Genomic DNA, 19801 nt, shown 5'->3' with positions numbered 1-19801 from the left:
TGTTCCTTCCACTAATTCAGTCTTACAAAAATCTAAGTCTTTACAAATTCACAAAATGTCTTCCCTGGCATCATGGTAAAGAGAATGAGCACATATACAAGTTTTCCATATGAATAAAGACAATATGGACAAAGCTAAAAGACAAAAGATAGATCAGGAACAGGTATAAGCAACAAACAAAATATACAGAGAGTCCCTGCAAATCAATAAACAAGGAAAAATACAGGTTTTATAAAATGGGCAAAGGCTATCACAGAAGAAATACATCTGCTCAATAAGCAGGGAAAGTGATCAACCCATTGATAAATGAAATAATACATATAAAAGTGACATATTGCTCTATATTTGCATGTTAAAGATTAGTAATACCATCCTATATAATAAAAGGCTAATATGCAAATTGACTGAACGGTGGAACGACCAGTCGCTATGACGCACACTGACCACCAGGGGGCAGATGCTCAACGCAGAAGCTGCCCCCTGGTGGTCAGTGTGCTCCCACAGGGGGAGTGCTGCTCAGCCAGAAGCCTGGCTCATGGCTGGTGAGTGCAGCGGCAGTGGTAGGAGCCTCTCCCGCCTCTGTGGCAGTGCTAAGGATGCCCGAATGCTGGCTTACGCCCACTCTCTGTGGGGAGCTATCAGTCAGATATCCCCCAAGGGCTCCTGGACTGTGAGAGGGCACAGGCTGGGCTGCGGGAGCTCCCCTCTCCACCGCCCGAGTGCATGAATTTCGGGCACCGGGTCTCTAGTTATTAATAAGAAGCCAGGGTATTCTCCTTATACTACTAAGGAAAACACAAATTAACTTAAGTAGTTTTGCAGTATACAAAATTCCACTTCTATGAAATGACTGGAAAGAAATACTCATGTACACAAAGACCTAGAACTATGAAGGCAGCACTGCTGGAAGGAAGGTAAAACCTGAAATGGCCTTTAGTAAAGGAGTGGCACATCCCATCCAAACCATGTAACAGCCATTAAAATGAATGAGTTAGCACCTTATCATGCGATTGACAAAGAAGTCCTTGATACATTATTTTTTAAAGGACGGTCCGTGTCCTTTCTTAAATTAATTCTAGGGGGGCAGGGGATGGAGACAGAGAGTAACATCAACTGGCTGCCTCTTGCATGCCCTGGACTGAGGATCAAGCCTGCAACCCAGGCATGTGCCCTGACCAGGAATCAAACTGGTGACCTTTTGGTGCATGGGGCGATGCTCATCTAATTGACAAATTATCTTTCATAGGGCAAAACATTGGTCAGTAGCTCAACAGAAAGGAAACTGGGTCTGCTCACTTTCGGGCAATGGTAGTCACACGGATGCGTCTCTGGGTGCTGGAGTGTTGATACTGCGTGACAAACTGGATGGCACCTCGGCCTCCTTGGGGGATCGGGGCGTTGTGCTGCAGGGTGAGAGGCCATACACTGCGTTACAGTAATAGACATGACTCAAACGCAACAGTCAGAGCCCATTGGGCTCTTCCTGAAATGACTGACATGGTGGTGGTGAGGTTCTTGAATTTTGAATGGTATACTTATGATTTGTACATTTCATTCTTTATAATTTTTACCTCAATAAAAAAAGAACCAAGTTCAAATAAATACTGACATCAAGTTAATGTTATCCATACTGAAATGTTTGGGGATGAAACACATTGATTGCTCAATTTGCTTAGAAATGAATCAAAAATAAGGTGGATTGATGAATAGGTAAATATGTGACAAAGCAAATACAGTAAATGTTAATTATGGGATCTAAGTTGTGGGTATATGAATATTTGCTGTACAATTCTTTTAATTTTTACGTTTTAACTTTTAAAAAATAAAACATTGGGGAAAGAACACACCCAAAAATTCACTAATAAAAAGAATTAAAGAAAAAATCACCAATATAACAATGGCTGATAAAAGCCATTACTCTTCAAAGACCTTATCAGTTCAACAATAAAGTGAGGAAAACAATCTGCTGCCTAACTCTGAACAAACACTGGAGGGAATTAAAGAGGCCCTGCCAGACGGGCAGCGTCACTCTGTGCAGAAAGAAACCAGAGGCCACCAGTCCTGTAATAAATCAGAAAACACAACAACGAGACACAAACATTCATGAAGAAATCCAACTCACCTGATTGACTACTTCAAAGTAAATGCCAAGTGTAGATGTGGCATCCAGGGCACAGATTTTCCACTGACTCGTGCCACCGACACCAAGCTCCTAAGGGCGAGAAGAGGAATTAAAACAAAACAAAAAAGCTACTCCTGTTGTTAAATGCTGATGAAGAAGCACAGACACTGAAAAGGATAGGGCACTTAGAGTATCTCATTCCAAATGAAAATTTAACTGAAAAAGTACAATTATGAATCATAATATGGTTTAACATTTATATTTACAGTCCTATGAGCTTTTTGTACTGGTATTCTGATCAATTTTCATTAATCACAAAATATACCTGTATATTTACATGTACAAACACATATACATACACTCTGGCACCTAACACTAAAGTCAAATGAAAGAAACAAACCATGGCTGGGGAAAAATAGAAGAAAAATAACTATCTTCTTAGCTTGAAAGTTTTATGCACTTCTTTCATCATTACTAGAACAAGAAATAGTTACAGAATGTTAGCTATTAAATATTCATTTTTAATCTAATTCCTTTGTGCAAAAGTTACATATAAGTTCTTGGTAAAAGAACTGAGATTTTAGTGGTATGAAGGCTGCTTTGTTAAAAAATTAATTTCAGAGAGAGAGAGAGAGAGAGAGAGAAACATCAATGATGAGAATCATTGATCACCTGCCTCCTGCACTCCTCACTGAGGATCAAGCCTAAAACGAGGCATGTATGTGCCTTGACTGGGAATCAAACCATGACCTCCTGGTTCATGGGTCCACGCTCAACCACCGAGCCACACCGGCCAGGCTGAAGACTGCTTTTTATTGACTAGTTGAATGACTCCAGTGATAAATATGAGGTTCACTAAAATGTGAGCAGTATCACTGTTTTAAGCATGCCATCTGGAAGAAAAGGCTGTAGGTATCAAAGATACCTAGAATCACCTATTGAGATAACTAGACTCTGAAACATACATGCTATCATTCTAGAGATAGCGAGTATTACACATTTTCACACACCTCATCAAAACGAGGAATGCCATGGCCCTAGCTGGTTTGGTTCAGTGGATAGAGCATTGGCCTGCGGACTAAAGGGTCCTGTGTTCAATTCTGGTCAAAGTCACAGGCCCAGGCTGTGGGCTTGGTCCCCAGTAGGTGGCATGCAGGAGGCAACCGATCAATGATTCTCTCTTATCATTGATATTTCTCTCTCCCTTTCCCTCTCCCTCCCTCTCTGAAATCAATAAAAATATGAAAAAAAAAGAGGAAAAAGGAATGCCATGTTTAGAAAGTAATGTGATTATGCATTAAGAGTCATGATATCACTTTTTTCTTTTTCCTTGCAAAAATATTTTAATAAGTATTTCTCCGAGGCAAGCTGGGACAGTTTGTGAAAAGCCAGCCGGCCCAGATTATAGAAAGCTCTGGGGTGCTGGTATTTGCAGTTGCTGGTTCAAGGGCAAATTCATGAGATTTGGAAACAGAGGAGCAAGTGGAAGGGATGATGGAAATTGATGCACCCAAGGCATAAATTTGAGTCCCCAGAGATAAGGCCACTTTCTAGGTAACTTCCTGCGGAGGAAAGGAAACTGAGAAGAGCTAATGTTTAGTCAACAGAGATGAGGGTGGAGTTCATGGAGATCAGAACATAGCTAAAAGGCTGTCAAAGAGAGAAATGTCATATGAGGCTTGAGGTCCTGGATTGATGGGGTGCTCAGGTCCATGCTGACGTCCCCCCAGTTCAACTGGATTTTAATGTACTGCCACCTTTGAGGCCCTGCATGAGCGTTTCAGATACCCCCTCCTCCTCACACAAGCCCCCTCCCTGCATGGCCCTTACCTTTGTCTGTGAGATGCCAGAGAGCCCTGGAGCACCTCACAGCCCTTTCCACCCAACACAGGTACCCTCTTACTCCTGTGTTTCGGGTTGTAATTTCCTCCTTCATGCAATCCCATGTCCCTTTCAGGGTTCTTCTACGATCCAGCAGCATTATTAAAATTCTCATCTCTGTCCTGTTATTTCTAGAGGTCTGGGGTGGACTTGAAGGCTTGTGCATATGATCAATCCACCATCTTTGATACCATATTGACCCTTCTGCTTTCTACTTTCTAAAAAAATCCTTAAATAACATGCTCGATAACATGCTCTCTCAATTTGCAACCTACTGATTTGCATGATACTTTAATTATATCTTTGCTGTCATTTCAATAGAATCTTGAGTATACGTTCATGCCATCATTTCAAATGGAAGTTTCTAAAGTGACTCTGAGCTCCAGCAGAGGGAGGGCAGAGCGGACAAGAGTCACGTGAGGAGAGACTGGGGTTTGTGGTTCTGAGGAGAGAGCTGAAGGGACAGCTGCCAGGATTCCTGTGCTGAGTCCCTCTCCCACACCGCAGAGGCCATCTTTCCTGGGTGGAGCACTCCACTCCATGATGTTGCTTCTATGTTACTCTGAATCCACCGGAAGTGCACACTATCAGGTGAGTAGAGCTGATATCAGTGTGGTCTTGATATAAAGCCATGTCAGGAGCCTATGTACCTAGCCACAGAACCAGCAGTCTCAGGGAAATAATGGTCAGAGGGCAAAGGGAAGATTCTGAAGTGAAATTACATAGCAGCTCTAAGGTGGAGAGTGGAGGGAACAAACTCTGTTTCATCAGTGTCAGTGAAGCAAGACTGTAAAATGGACGGATTCGTGGATATTAGTCTTCCCTTTTAGTGGCATTTCCAAAAGCAGGTAACGTCTGCTGAAAGAGCCACACCCAGGAAAAATGGTAAAGAAGAAAAAGAAGCTTGCGTGCCTTTCTTGCCTGGCTAACCCATTTTCCCGAATTTCGCTCCATACCTACCAGCTCAATTTTTAATATATGAAATTTCTGAAAGTTTCAAATGAGGAATCAAGGGGTGCAGAGTATGCCACCCCAAAATATACCACTCTCATACAAGGATTATTTTGAGCTGAAGAATTGAAAAAGAGCAGACACAGAAAAACTCTCTGCCTTCCCCTCTCTACCAGGAAGGGCAGAAAGATTTTTTTAAAATGTTATTTATTGATTTCAAAGAGGAAGGGAGAGAGAGATAGAAACATCAATGATAAGAGAGAATCATTGATCAGCTGCCTCCTGTATGCCCCACACTGGGGATGGGTATGTGCCCCAACCAGGAATTGAACCGTGACCTCCTGGTTCATAGGTCGATGCTCAACCGCTGAGCCACATCACAGTCAGGCAGCAGAATGATTTTTAATCACCGAAGACAAGATTAGATGCTTATCAGCCCAGAGGAATCTACAGAACAAACCTTGCTGAAATAACCTTACCTTCCATTAGTTCCTCCCATATATCTACTTTTCACAATTTGACACCCTAAAAGCTCAAAGTCCCTTTTCTCTGTCTTGTCACTTTTCTACAAATTTATTGTTCTTTTGTTAAGATGATACTAGTTCCAAGTTCTAACCAGCCCTTTGAGTTACTCATCACTGAGTACATATGTGTGATATGTATATGTGTGTTACACATATTAATAAACTTGTTTGTTTTCCACTTGTTAACAGGTCTTTTGTCAGTTTAATTTGCAGAGCCCCAGACAATGAAGCTAAGAAAACTTTTTTCTTCCCCTATAGCTCCAAGGCCCAACATGGCCACAAACCCTGCAGAGCTCCAAAGGTACATTTTTTCAAATTCCTTACATGAGTATTTGCCCTGCTTTTATCAGAGGAACTATAATGATTCTCTCTCATCATTGATGTTTCTATCTCTCTCTCCCTCTCCCTTCCTCTCTGAAATCAATAAAAAAATATATATATTTTTAAAAAGTTAACAATTACTGATTCTGATTATACTTTTCTTTACATTTCTCTGCATGTTTGAAATTTTTACTCAAGGAACACAAATGCCTGCATATACAAGTGTCATCCACTGCTCAATCAACTCAAAATGCTCTGTGAGAAGGGAGACAAAGGTATTATCTCTAAGAGCAACAAGCATAGGGGTTTATTACTGAAGGATTTTGCTGAACGCTTACCTTGTGCTAACTATAATGCTTTGTGATTCGTTGACCCAGTGACCCAAACATGGGTAGTGGGTCAGAGGGACCTACACTCTAGCTCTTCCATATCAGCTCTAACCCTGAGCAAGATACTTAACTTCTCGGCGCCTCCACACTGACCCAGCGGTTCTCAACCTGTGGGTCTCGACCCCTTTGGCGGTCGAACGACCCTTTCACAGGGGTCGCCTAAGACCATCCTGCATATCAGATATTTACATTACGATTCATAACAGTAGCAACATTACAGTTAAGAAGTAGCAATGAAAATAATTTTATGGTTGGGTCACAACATGAGGAACTGTATTTAAAGGGCCAGAAGGTTGAGAACCACTGCTTTAGACAGATAGGCAAGTGGAAATAAAACCCCTCTCAGAGTTGGAGCATCTTTAGCCTTTCTCTCAGCAGCAGACACATCCAAACAAGTAACACAAGGCAAGGTCATCAAACTCCGACATTTCTTACGGGCTAATCCCCAGGCACAGGAGGTAAGGGTAATGGAGAAAGTTTTCCTTACATTTTCTGACACACATGGTCCTTTCACATTCAGAGATACACAAGGACCAATGGCTCCTGCGATCTTCAGTTCCCGAGAGGTCTAAAACAGAATTAAATAAGAGTATAAAGTTAGAAATCATTGAGAACCACCCTGCTCTCACTAAAGCCTAGAGGAAAAACGTGGCAGCATTATCATTCCACCAAGAGGAAATCCCACATGGATCATGGTACGAATGCTCTTACAAGCTTTTCCAGGGCCACTGTGATCTAATTAAAACTCTGGTAAAAATCCTCTCTTAGAAACTGTATTATCTTTGTTCCAAAGTTGATGCAACATTTTCAGTTACTCAACACTGAAATCATTGTACACATTGTACAATTCTACTAACAATACTACATTCTTTTCTAATTCCATGTGTATAGTCATAATTATTTACAACTTCTAATCTGTGCATATACTGCTTTGCGTTGCTTTAAAAATAACTAATTCAGGTGCTCTCCCTCTCAGGAGCACGCTTACACCTCTTCCCTCTCAGGCGTACATCTCCCAAACCCTTTGAGTCCCCCAGAGACTTGCAAACATAGAAGCAATGGGGAGCAGTAACTCGTCCCGGGCTAACTCCCCTGAACTTGTCCCCTTTTCTCTGACTTTCCCGTGGGCCAAAGCAGCCCCACCTGGGTTCATTTCTTTCCTGTAACGTTTCTAGAGAGCCAAAGCAGCCCCAACGGTTGCTTCTTCTATCCCTAGCCCTTCCTTATTTCACTGTCCCCAGCTTTAATAAACACACTCTCAAAATCAGTGGGGGGAAAAAGGGGAAAAAAGGAAAGAAACAAAACACTTAATTCATGAACTCCAACATGATGACAAGACCAACAAAGACACTTAAGACTTTTTAAATGAAATTCACTTTAGCAAAGTCCATACTTCTTCATATTAAAAAAAAACAACTTCAAACATTTGAGAACGTTGTTTGAAGTTTAACGAAGATGATTTAACAATCATCTCCAACTCTCAAAGTACTGATTTCAATCGTATGTTTTAACAGCCCCTTTTAATGTTTTTGCAATGATTTATAGTCAAGTATATAGGACCCTATCAGTCCTAATGGAAAAACAAAACCCAAACACACACTGCACTATTTTAGAGCACCCTGGCTTCACTTCGGGCAGACACTGAACATAAACCAAGGTTCTGTGCATGCAGTGACCCGTACCGACAGCTGGGGGAATGCTCCACAGTGTGGCTGCCTCTGGGTACGGTCTTTTTTTTTTTTTTAGTTTTATTCATTTCAAACGGGCCGGATCCGGCCCGTGGGCTGTAGTTTGCCCACGGCTGGTTTAGAACATTAATTTATAGGCCATCCTCAGGAAGCCAAGGGATAGGAAAAAAGGGGACATCTGTAATATTTTCAACAATAAAGATACATTTTTTTAAAAAGGAAACAAAGGAATAGAATGAATACACCTTGTTGACAACCTTTTAATTTACCTGTGTCTCACAGGTTGGGGTTTCCACAAGTCTGGCTACTAAATAAGTAAGAACACTATTCTTCCATTAAAGTTTTAACAGTTTACTGTACCTTTACTTCTAAAGTAGCACCAAATGCCATTCGGAAATCCCCATTAAAGTCTTTACTAAAAATTCTTTGGAATGTCTGCTTGAAGAGAGATGTGTTGAAAGAATCTCCCATCACCATGTAGCCTCTAGAAAAGAAAAAAAGTTAGTATTTAGAATGGCTGAAAGCCATTCAGATGTTCCCTCAGTACTTACAAACAAGAATTTAAAGAGGAAGGAAGGAAAAAAGAAACCATGTTCATAAAAGCGCTAACTTAAATGGAAACAGAAAATTCAATTTGTATTTAGAAAAGACACTACTTTTAAAACATAAAGAAAAGACTACTTTAGAATAGTTCTGTGTCTCGATCACTGTGGCAGTTATACAAATCTATAGGCATGGCAAAATCTCAGAATTATACACACACACACACACACGCTTGTAAAAACTGGTGAAATCCAAGGTCTGTAATAGAGCTAACTGTATTGTGTCAATGTCAATTTCCTAGTCTGACATTGAACTCTATATTTATGTAAGATGGTACCACTGGGAGTGGACAGATGAACTACTTTGTCCTATTTTTTAACCATTTGTGAACCCACAATTATTTCAAAATAAAAAGTAAAAACAAAACAAAACCCAAACATCCAATCAATAAACCCAAGGGTGCAGGTTTTAATAGGTCATCTACTGAGAAAACATCCCCAACTCTTCTCACAATTCTTTGGTATGGAAAAATACCCAGGCCTGTGGGAAATCCTTTTCACTTTAATTCAATGCCTCAAAACAGTGAACCCCTGGCTTTACATGACTTAGTTTTCTAGTTTGCAAATATCTCTATTCATCTCTTTTTGAAGTTACAGAAAAACAGTGTTCAAAATTTTGGTATTTCGCCCTAGCTGGTGTGGCTCAGTTGGATGAGCATTATTACATGCACCAAAAGGTCACTGGTTTGATTCCCAGTCAGGGCACATGCCAGGGTTGTGCACTGGATCAGGTGGCAGCAGAATGATGTTTTCCTCGCTCTCTCTCTCTCTCCCCGCTCCCTCTCCCTTCCCTTGCTCTCTAAAATCAATAAAAACATATTAGAAAAAAAAGTCAGCATTTCATGTTATTTGGGCAGATGAGCACAGCTTGATGCAGATTATGCCTCCAGCATTAAATAGGATCTCAAGCCCTAGCCAGTTTGGCTCAGTGGGTAGAGTGTCAGCCCTTGAACTAAAGGGTCCCGGGTTCATTTCCCAGTCAAGGGTTGCAGGCTCGATCCCCAGCACCCCAGTCCCATTGCACAATGGTGGGAGGCAACCAATTGATGTGTCTCACATAGATGTTTCTCTCTCTGTGTCTCTCCCCCTTCCTCCCACTGTCTCTAAAATTCAATGGGAAAATATTCTCGGGTGAGGATTAACAAATCAAAAAATTTAAGGCCAATAAATATAAGCTCCTCCTCCCCCAAATAAACAGAATCTCAGAATAGGGAAGAATACAAGATAATCTGGTCCAGCTATTTCAGTGTCTAGCTCCTCCACTGATAGTGATTGCTATTTGGCCCCAAATATCCACCCTCCCCACCTTCATTATCATGGGATCCGTGGTTTCCTGGAATAAAGACTGTTTCCCAGACTGCTTTGCATCTGGCTGTGACTCAGCTTTGCCTATTGGAAGTGGCCTTTGTGATTTAAGGAGGTGGGGATGTTCCTTCAGGAAGGGACATGTGCTTCTTCAACCCTCCTCCTTCCTGCTGTTATAACATGGCTAGAGCCCAGCAACTATCTTGAACCAGAGCTAGCACATTAAGGTAGTGGAGCAGCACAGGAGCCTTAGCCCTGATAATGATAAAATCAATATACCTGCCCTGCTGCCTACCTCCAGTGAGAGAGAAAAATCTGTTTGGGGTTTTCTGTCACAATCACACAAACCTAAAACTGACTCACACCCACCCTCTACCAAAACACCTGCCAAGTTATCATCCAGATCAGACGCTTCCAGCATCGGCAGCTTACGCCCTCCTGAGGAGTCCATTCCATGCTTAGACAGTGCTGACTGCTAAGAAAGGTCTTCCTTTACACTGAGTCAAATTCTGTTTCCCAGCAGCTTCTACCCTGGTTCAAGTTCTACCCTTTGGTCACATACAGATCTGATTCCTTCTCCACTGAATAGGCCTGCAATTGTTGAATATAGCTCTCACACCTCATCTGTCTTCTAGCTCCTTCAATCATTCTCCATATGGCATAGTTACAGGCCATCTCCATCACTCTCACTGCTCCATTCTGAATATCTCCAGTTCCTCTATACACCCCCTTTGAACTGAAATGCTCAGAATGGAAGATGATACAATCGAGATAAGGTGTGACAAGCACCAACGAAATCAAGACGATGATCTTCTTTGTAGATAATCAACTCCTATAGCACAGTGTCGGATCACCTTGTCTTCGCTGGAAGTCATCCCAAACTGTTGGCGCATTTTAGGTGAGCTATCAACTAAAACTTCTAAATCCTTTTTTTGAAATGTTACTGCTAACACACTTCCCTGATACTATATTTATACAAAAGATGACGTGAGCCCTAGCCAGTTTGGCTCAATGGATAGAGCATCGGCCTGCGGACTGAAGGGTCCCAGGCTTGATCTCCAGTAGGGGGCATGCAGGAGGCAGCCAATTAATGATTCCCTCTCATTACTGATGTTTCTCTCTCTCTCTTCCTCTCCCTTCCTCTCTGAAATCAATATATATTTTTTAAAAAGGTGATGTGACCTAAATACTAAACTCATTCATGAGTCAAAAACCTTACTGAAAATCTGATGGAAGTGATGGTTCCTCTCCACAGAAGAAACATACATACACATAAACTCTGGTGTACAAACTTAGGGATATTCACAAATACACCACAGCTTTTGTGTGGCTATTCCAAGTCAGGAACTCCTGAGGGCACTGTAGGAGTTCACCATATTAAATGTGGTTCTCTGATATAGCTAGTGTCACCTAATACGTCTGCTGCTCTCCAAGACAACTTCAGGTGACTTGGGTTCCATCTTCTTCCCTCGCGTCTTTACTCAGTGAGGACCAGCAGCATCATAGGCCCTCACACAGCCCTCCACCAGTGCTTCTCAAATTGTCCTGTGCATACAAATCACCTGGGATCTTATTCAAATACAAGGCTGAGTCAATAGGTCAGGGCAGTGGTTCTCAACCTTGGCTGCACATTAGAATCACCTGGGAATCTTTTTAAAATCCTGATTTCTGGGCCTCATCCTCCGGGTATTCTGTTTCTTTGTTCCTAATGTTGTGGCCCCACCCCATAACAAAGAAACAGAATTTCCGGAGGATGAGGCCCAGAAATCAGGATTTTAAAAAGGTTCCCAGGTGATTCTAATGTGCAGCCAAGGTTGAGAACCACTGCTCAAGATGCTGCGTTCCTAACAAGCTGTCAGGTGGGCTGATGCTGCCTGTGCTCAGCCACACAAGTATTAAAGGCCCACACCAGTGGTTCTCAAATTCTGCTCTTCAGTAGAATCACTTGAGGGAACTTTAAAAATGCTGATGTCCAGGCCACACCCCACACTAATCAAGTCAGAATCTCTGGAAACAAGATCCAAAGGGAAGAGTTTTTCGAGTTCTCAGGTGATTCTCCAGCTTCAGATCAGTGCTGTGCATCAGTGATTCGCTCACTTTCACCTGCACCAGAATTCCCTGGAAAGCTGCTTAAAACAGACTGCCAGCCCTAGCCAGTATGGCTCAGTGGGTAAAGCGTTGGCCTGCAGACTGAAGAGTCCCGGGTGCGATTCTGGTCAAGGACACATGCCGGGGTTGCAGGCTCTATCCGAAGTAGGGGGTGTGCAGGAGGCAGCCAATTAATGATTCTCTCTCATCATTGATGTTTCTCTCTCCCTTTTCCTCTCTGAAATCAATAAAAATATATTTTAATAAAACCACCCGTTGCACCTCCGCAGTTCCTGAATCAGGTCTGGATGAGTCCTGAGGATATACATTCCTAATCAGTCCCCAGGAGCCTTGAAAGTTGCTGGCCAGGCATCACTGCACTTTGAGAATCATGGCTCTACACTGTGATCTGTGCGCACATTATGGACTTAGGATCTAAGTCAGTGCACCCTGCGATGCACCCTCTAGGCTTAGCGTGTGCTCAGTGATAGACACGAGGAAAGGTCACTAAGCCAGGTGAAAGGTCTCCTAATTGCTCTGGCATTCAGACCAGTTTCCCTTCTCACAAGGAAGTGCTTTGCTGAAGGCCACATATTTCATGCTTCTTTCTTTCCTGCTCTAGTATCAATAACAACTCTAAGAAAGAAAGGAAGTTACTCTGATAAAGATTTGTCCGTAGGGAAGAAACCAAGATGGCGGCATAGGTTAACGCCGGAGACTGCTGCCTCGAACAACCACTTCAAAAAACAACTAAAAGATGGAACAGACATCATCCAGAACCACAGGAAGGCTGGCTGAGTGGAAATTCTACAACTAGGAGGAAAGAGAATATCATACCCAGACTCAGAGGAGGCGCAGTGCTGAAGTGAAATACTAAGGTGCGGAGTGCACGTGGAGCGGGCTGGAGGCGGAGGGCGCGGTTGTTGTTTTCAATCGGGAGGGAGTTTCAGACTCTGAGCTCCAGATCCGGGCGAGTCTCTAGGGACCCAGACTCAAACGGGAGAAGCGGGACTGTCTGGCTTCGGTCGGAACTCTAAGGCAGCTTTCTCTCCGAGGTTTGCAGCAGTTGCTGGGACTCTGTGAGGCAGAGCCCCTAGGGACGGAACTGAGAGCAGCCATAACTGCTCCGGCCAGCCCTGTAGATCCCTGGGGACCCGCCCCGCCCAAGCCCTGCACAGAGCCATTTGCCAGATAGCCTCAGGCAAAGGCTAGATTAGCACCGCCCTAGAGATCCAGCACAGAAGCTCTCCCACTGCAGACACAGCGGACTCTCATTGCCAGTTAGCCTGGAGGTCAAATCACCCCCGGTATTGCCGACAACAATCAAGGCTTAACTACAACAAGACTGCGCACAAAGACCACTAGGGGGTGCACCAAGAAAGCATAAAAAATGCGGAGACAAAGAAACAGGACAAAGCTGTCAATAGAGGATATTGAATTCAGAACCACACTTTTAAGGTCTCTTAAGAACTGTCTAGAAGCCGTCGATAAATGTAGTGAGATCCTCAAGAAATCTAATGAGACCCTCGATGTTATGATAAAGAACCAACTAGAAATTAAGCATACACGGACTGAAATAACGAATACTATACAGACTCCCAACAGAAGACCAGAGGAGCGCAAGAATCAAGGCAAATATTTGAAATGCGAAGAAGCAAAAAACACCCAACCAGAAAAGCAAAATGAAAAAAGAATCCGAAAATACGAAGATAGTGTAAGGAGCCTCTGGGACAGCTTCAAGCGTACCAACATCAGAATTATAGGGGTGCCAGAAGATGAGAGAGAGCAAGATATTGAAAACCTATTTGAAGAAATAATGACAGAAAACTTCCCCCACCTGGTGAAAGAAATAGACTTACAACTCTAGGAAGCGCAGAGAACCCCAAACAAAAGGAACCCAAAGAGGACCACACCAAGACACATCATCATTAAAATGCCAAGAGCAAAAGACAAAGAGAGAATCTTAAAAGCAGCAAGAGAAAGAAACTCAGTTACCTACCAGGGAATACCCATACGACTGTCAGCTGATTTCTCAACAGAAACTTTGCAGGCCAGAAGGGAATGGCAAGAAATATTCAAAGTGATGAATACCAAGAACCTACAACCAAGATTACTTTATCCAGCAAAGCTATCATTCAGAACTGAAGGTCAGATAAAGAGCTTCACAGATAAGGAAAAGCTAAAGGAGTTCATCACCACCAAACCAGGATTATATGAAATGCTGAAAGGTATCCTTTAAGAAGAGGAAGAGGAAGAAAAAGGTAAAGATACAAATTATGAACAACAAACATGCATCTATCAACAAGTGAATCTAAGAATCAAGTGAATAAATAATCTGGTGATCATAATAGAATCAGGGACATAGAAAGGGAATGGACTGACTATTCTTGGGGGAGAAAGGGGTATGGGAGATGCGGGAAGAGACTGGACAAATATTGTGCACCTATGGATGAGGACAGTGGGTGGGGAGTGAGGGCGGATGGTGGGGCGGGAACTGGGAGGAGGGGAGTTATGGGGGGAAAAAAGAGGAACAAATGTAATAATCTGAACAATAAAGATTTAATTAAAAAATAAATAAATAAATAAATAAATAAATAAATAAATAAATAAATAAAAGATTTGTCCGTAGTGAACACGAGACTTACTTTTCACCACTCTTTCTTTGTCCAGGCGGCCCACACACCTTCCCAGCATGGAAGCCACAGCCTAGGCCTATCTGAATACTTAACTAAGTCAGCCTTGTCCTTTCCTATTGTTGCATCACACATTTCTTTTTCCTTAAAATAAACACTCTCACGTTTCCAGGTGTTTGCTGTCAACATACCCAGTAAGATTTGCACAGCATTTCATCTCCAAAAGTCCAGTTTGATCAAGGGCACAAGCATAAATATCAATGCAGTGGCCATTTGTAGCAGTTCTATTAGCAAGCATTTCATAGTGCTGTGAAGAAAGGTAAACCAGCTTTAGGAAACAATAAAATTATTCACCAGATATGCCTTACTATACCAAAGGGATATAATCAAATATAGGAATATGGAGATAGTTTTTTAAAAAACATCCAAATAGCCCTAACTGGTTTGGCTCAGTGGATAGAGTGTCAGCCTGCAGACTGAAGGGTCCCAGGTTCGATTCTGGTCAAGGGCACATGCCTGGGTTTCGGGCTTGATCCCCAGTAGGGGACGTGCAGGAGGCAGCCAATCAATGATTCTCTCTCATCATTGATATTTCTATCTCTCCCTCCCTCTCCCTTCCTCTCTGAAATCAATAAAGATATATTTAAAAGAACAAAGAAAAAAAATCCAAATAATTGAGAGCTCTCAATCTCAAAACATTTCTGGCAGTTTTAAAGCCACCCACTCTAAGTTCTCAGTAATTTAACAGCAGCCAAGATCTGCAAGGTCATCCCAATAAGAGCAACTTGCTGACCACGAAGCATGGCCTCAGCAAAGTAGCTGCCACTCGGAGGAGCCTACACCCAGCACTGGGCTACCACAACTCGACTACAGCCTGCATCCAGAAGCCCCTACCTTGGTTGCTTTCTTCATAAATCGTGCATTATCTTTCTCAATATCATGCCAGGAACGAATAGGAACCTTTAATTCATCTCCAACCACCATTCCAGGTCCTTGGGTGGGGGGACCCCCTGTAAACAACATAATCCTGGCTCCGGTGTTTGGAAAAGTGCCCTAAAACAGTAAACGGCAGCATTTTAGAAGCAGACAACTCCACCCCCAGTATGTTTCTGTTTCCCTGAAAATATACTACAAACGTGAGTTCTCATCAGCTATACTGAATACCAATACTGCAGAATAACACAGATGACAATGCAAAGAAGCAGCCATATCTCTTCCAACCTAAAGGTTGTGTACACTTCCCATTGCCCTAATTGCTGTGTGTTTCTCATGAAAACTTAGTAAATTTTAAAACATCGAGGGCGTCTTCAAGGTGGATAATAATAAGTGAAGCACTTTCTGATAAATTAACAGTCATCTGACTTAGGTTGCAACTGATTCTCACGCACAGTGTGAAAGCGACTTCTGAGAGTGAGTATGCATGGTTTGAAGGGTCCAGTCAATTCTCAGTTACCTCCAACAAGCCAACAGCAATAGACAAAGCAACACCAGTGGATCGCAAAGGTCTCTTCCCCTGATTTACGGGCCATGGGTCCCTCTGCAGCTCCCCGAGAAGGTCAGTGAGGTTCATGTCAATCTTGTGAACAGGCTGCAGAAACCTGCATGATTTTGAATAGACACATCCATCTGGTTTTAAAACGTACTCTGGTCTTCAGCCCTAAGTAATACAGTTACTGCTCTTCAAAATAATTATTCAGAATAAAAAAACGTACACTTTTTTCTTCCAAGTTATCTCTAACTACAAAAACTCAAAGCAATTTTATTCAAAAATACATCTTACCCTAACCGGTTTGGCTCAGTGGATAAAGCGTCGGCCTACGGACTGAAAGGTCCCAGGTTCGATTCCGGTCAAGGGCATGTACCTTGGTTGCGGGCACATCCCCAGTTGGGGGTGTGCAAGAGGCAGCTGATTGATGTTCCTCTCTCATCGATGTTTCTAACTCTCTATCCCTCTCCCTTCCTCTCTGTGAAAAATCAATAAAATATATTTTAAAGAAAAATACATCTTAAAGCCTAATATATAGCAATTTATATATGTGTAACATGAAAAAAAATCAATTTGAATAGGTGCAAATCATAAGTTTCATTATGTGGACAATCTTCATCATTCTGAAGATTCATAATTTGTGTTTCTCTTGAGCCTTGGGAGTAATACAGAGTAACACTGGTTTCTTAACAGCATAAGAGAATGGCCCCAGCAGGCCAGGCAATGTATTTTATCATGTTTGCTGAATATTAACCCAGTCAGGGCAGCCCCAGACACTCAAGGAGCTAAGTGAAGTAAGTGCCTGATTTCAGGTTTGAGGACACCCAACAGAAGCCTTTTCAGTTTTTCCTAAGAATCAAAAAGGAAGCAGCCATGTGTTTAAGAGGAGGGGCACAATGGTCTCAAACCCTTTGTAATGATACAAGGCTAACAGGAAAAGCATTCCTAACAACCTTGCCACACATGTATGTAAAAACATTTATAATTCAGTTACATATGATACACAGATACTGCTGTGTTAAACACATTATTAAACATTAAATATTGGTCAGACTTTTTCTCTCTAAAAATAAGAAACTGAAAATTTTAACATTTTTATTCCCTTGAGTGGATTGCCCTGCATGCCAACTACTGTATGTGCAACACTCTACATCGGTACCTCACCTGCTCGAAACAAAAGGGTGCTCCTGTGGTTGAGCAGGTCTTGCCTGTTGCATGGGCATGGCAGGCTTGGTCAGGCCAAGCATATCCTAAAAAAGAACCAAAAAGACTCATTTCCTCTAACATTGAAAGTAAAGGACTAATTAATTTTTAAGAAATACCCTTGCACCCAGACAGTGTGGCTCAGTGGTTGAGCACTGACTCATGAACCAAGAGATCACCAGATCGATTCCAGTCAGGGCACATGCCCACAGATTGTGGGCTCGATCCCCAGTAAGGGGCATGCAGGAGGCAGCCAATCAATCTCTCATTAATGTTTCTATCTCTCCCTCTCTCTGTAAAATCAATAAAAACAAATGTGTTTTTTTAAAAAAAAAACTTTGCTCCTGCTTGTGTACAAGTTAAAGCACAAACCTGTATCTGCTTTGCAGTTAAATCCTTGGTCCCTCGGAAGACATAACTTTTGGAGATTCCTTCACAGCTGAGTTCATGAACCTGCACCATCCTCCCAAAAGTGATCAAACCCACCAGAGCGTCTGGAGGAAGCAGACTCAGAGACATTTGTAGAGATTCTTTGAGTGCTTGAAGGTCCTCTTCTTCTAGGCATGTGTCGACCACATAGAGGAAGACTAGAGGAGACTGTGGACCTCGCTTTATACAGAGAAAAACAGCATAGTAATCAATATACAAATAGACAGATTCAGCTCTTTTAAGTCAAATCAGGTATGTAAATAACAAGTCTTCAACTACATTTACTGTCCGGAGATTAGAACAGCTAAACAAACATCATTTAACAACTGGTCCTATTAAAACAAACTGAAAAAAAAAACTAACTAAAAGAAAAAACTATTTGTACCTAACAAATTATTCCATGTTTTTGAAAGCCTTCTAAGTATCAGACATTGTTCCAGGTCCTGGGATAACTCAGTGAACCAAAGCAGCAAAGATCCCTGCCAGACTCAAGGAGCTAACCTTCTGGAATGGAGAAGGTAAGGGGATTGCAAATGCCAGGAGTGTAGGTAAAGAGCTGGTTCTAGTATTAAATGGCAGGTCAGGGCAGTCTCATTAAAAAAGTAACATTTGAGTAAAAACCTGGAGGACAGGGAGGGAGGAGGATAAGAGTCCACCTGAGCACAAGTGAGAGCAAGGCCCACAGGCAGAGCGTTGCCGGCATGCTTGTTCCTGGCATGCTAGGAGGCAAGACAAGGAGGCCCATCTGGCTGAATGAGGAAACTAGCAAAAGCTGAGGTCGGAGTGGTAACACAGAATTGGCTCACAAAGGGTTGTGACACTATCTGTTACTCTGGACAAGGGTAACACATGGAAGGAGAGTTAGAGAATGCCCCAGTAATTCAAGTGAGAGGTGGTGGCTGGCCCAGGATAGCAGCAGTGGGAGAAAAGTGGATGGATTCTGGATAAATTTTGAATATAGACCCAATGGGATTTCCTAATGGATTAGATACGGATGAGAGAGAAAGTCAAGGGTAAATCTAAGGTTTTTAAGCTGAACAACTAGAAGATAAAGTACCATCAACTGAAATGGAGAAGGCTGTAAAGGACAGGGTTTGAATTTATTCAGTGCTACCTCTTTTTTATAGCCTTCTCCCAAGACCTGAAAATGTCAGAAAGTGCACACGAACCATAACTTAATGTTTAGAATCTTGCTGCCCTCACAACTTTAACTCCACATGGAAGATAAAGCATTTCAAGAGAATCTCAATATTTAACATTAAATGTGCAACAAACCTGTATCATGTACTCAATTGTAGAAAACTGGGGCATCAATTCAGCAGGCTGATTCACCTCAGATATGCCTGTGTAAGCTGGAGGAAACTGAAGAGATGAAAACAAAGCCATGTTTTATTAGGGCTGAAAAATTTGTATGTTATACCTTTTATTTCCCATTTATAATAATAGTTAATGATAATATATTAATTCTGAAAACACAAAATAAGCACATTACTAAAATACAAAAATCAGAAGTTAAAGTCTATAACCATGCCTTATATTTACATTTCATTATAACATTTTTAAATGCAGCTGTAGGTTAATTATAACTTCTAAATGATTAAAAAATACACCATCAAAAACCATTGTCCTGCAAACTAAAGGCGGAGACTTTAGCTGTCTCATCAATAGTCTATGCAGTGGTTCTCAACCTTGGCTGCACATTAGAATCACCTGGGAACCTTTTTAAAATCCTGATTTCTGGGCCTCATCCTCTGGAAATTCTGTTTCTTTGTTATGGGGTGGGGCCACAACATTAGTAACAAAGAAACAGAATTTCCGGAGGATGAAGTCCAGAAATCAGGATTTTAAAAAGATTCCCAGGTGATTCTAATGTGCAGCCAAGGTTGAGAACCACTGGTCTATGCGGAAGACCAAAGCTTTTATTTGGGTTTATTATTTCAGCTGTTACCAATAAAGTAAAACATGTTTGCTGTAGAAAAATTGGAAAGTACAGGAAAATATAAGAAAACAGAAAGAAAAAACCCTCACAATCCTATCACTGTGAGGCAGTCACTGTCAACATCTTGGCATTTTTTTATTTTTTATTATTTCTTTATTGATTTCAGAGAGGAAGGAAAAGGGAGAGAGAGATACAAACATCAATGATGAGAGAGAATCATTGATTGGCTGCCTCCTGCAC

The 19801-nt window shown here is 41.9% G+C and overlaps 1 protein-coding gene across 3 annotated transcripts in view; it reads right to left on the bottom strand.

Annotated features, from left to right (window-relative positions):
• The window catches only part of SEC23B (SEC23 homolog B, COPII coat complex component), a 47186-nt gene that overhangs the window by 15102 nt on the left and 12283 nt on the right, over positions 1-19801 (bottom strand). For all 3 annotated transcript variants that reach the window (XM_036322385.1, XM_036322382.1, XM_036322384.1), the window contains exons 4-13: positions 18898-18984; positions 17566-17802; positions 17155-17240; positions 15958-16102; positions 15399-15557; positions 14696-14811; positions 8237-8360; positions 6676-6756; positions 2123-2212; positions 1297-1403 (exon numbers count right to left, since the gene is read on the bottom strand). In XM_036322385.1, coding sequence (XP_036178278.1) covers positions 1297-1403; positions 2123-2212; positions 6676-6756; positions 8237-8360; positions 14696-14811; positions 15399-15557; positions 15958-16102; positions 17155-17240; positions 17566-17802; positions 18898-18984 — 1232 coding nt within the window. The remainder of the gene's footprint in view (positions 1-1296; positions 1404-2122; positions 2213-6675; positions 6757-8236; positions 8361-14695; positions 14812-15398; positions 15558-15957; positions 16103-17154; positions 17241-17565; positions 17803-18897; positions 18985-19801) is intronic.

The sequence above is a fragment of the Myotis myotis genome, unplaced genomic scaffold, assembly GCF_014108235.1.
Source record: "Myotis myotis isolate mMyoMyo1 unplaced genomic scaffold, mMyoMyo1.p scaffold_m19_p_9, whole genome shotgun sequence".
NCBI lineage: Eukaryota > Metazoa > Chordata > Mammalia > Chiroptera > Vespertilionidae > Myotis > Myotis myotis.
This window is presented reverse-complemented; position numbering and strand designations above follow the sequence as displayed.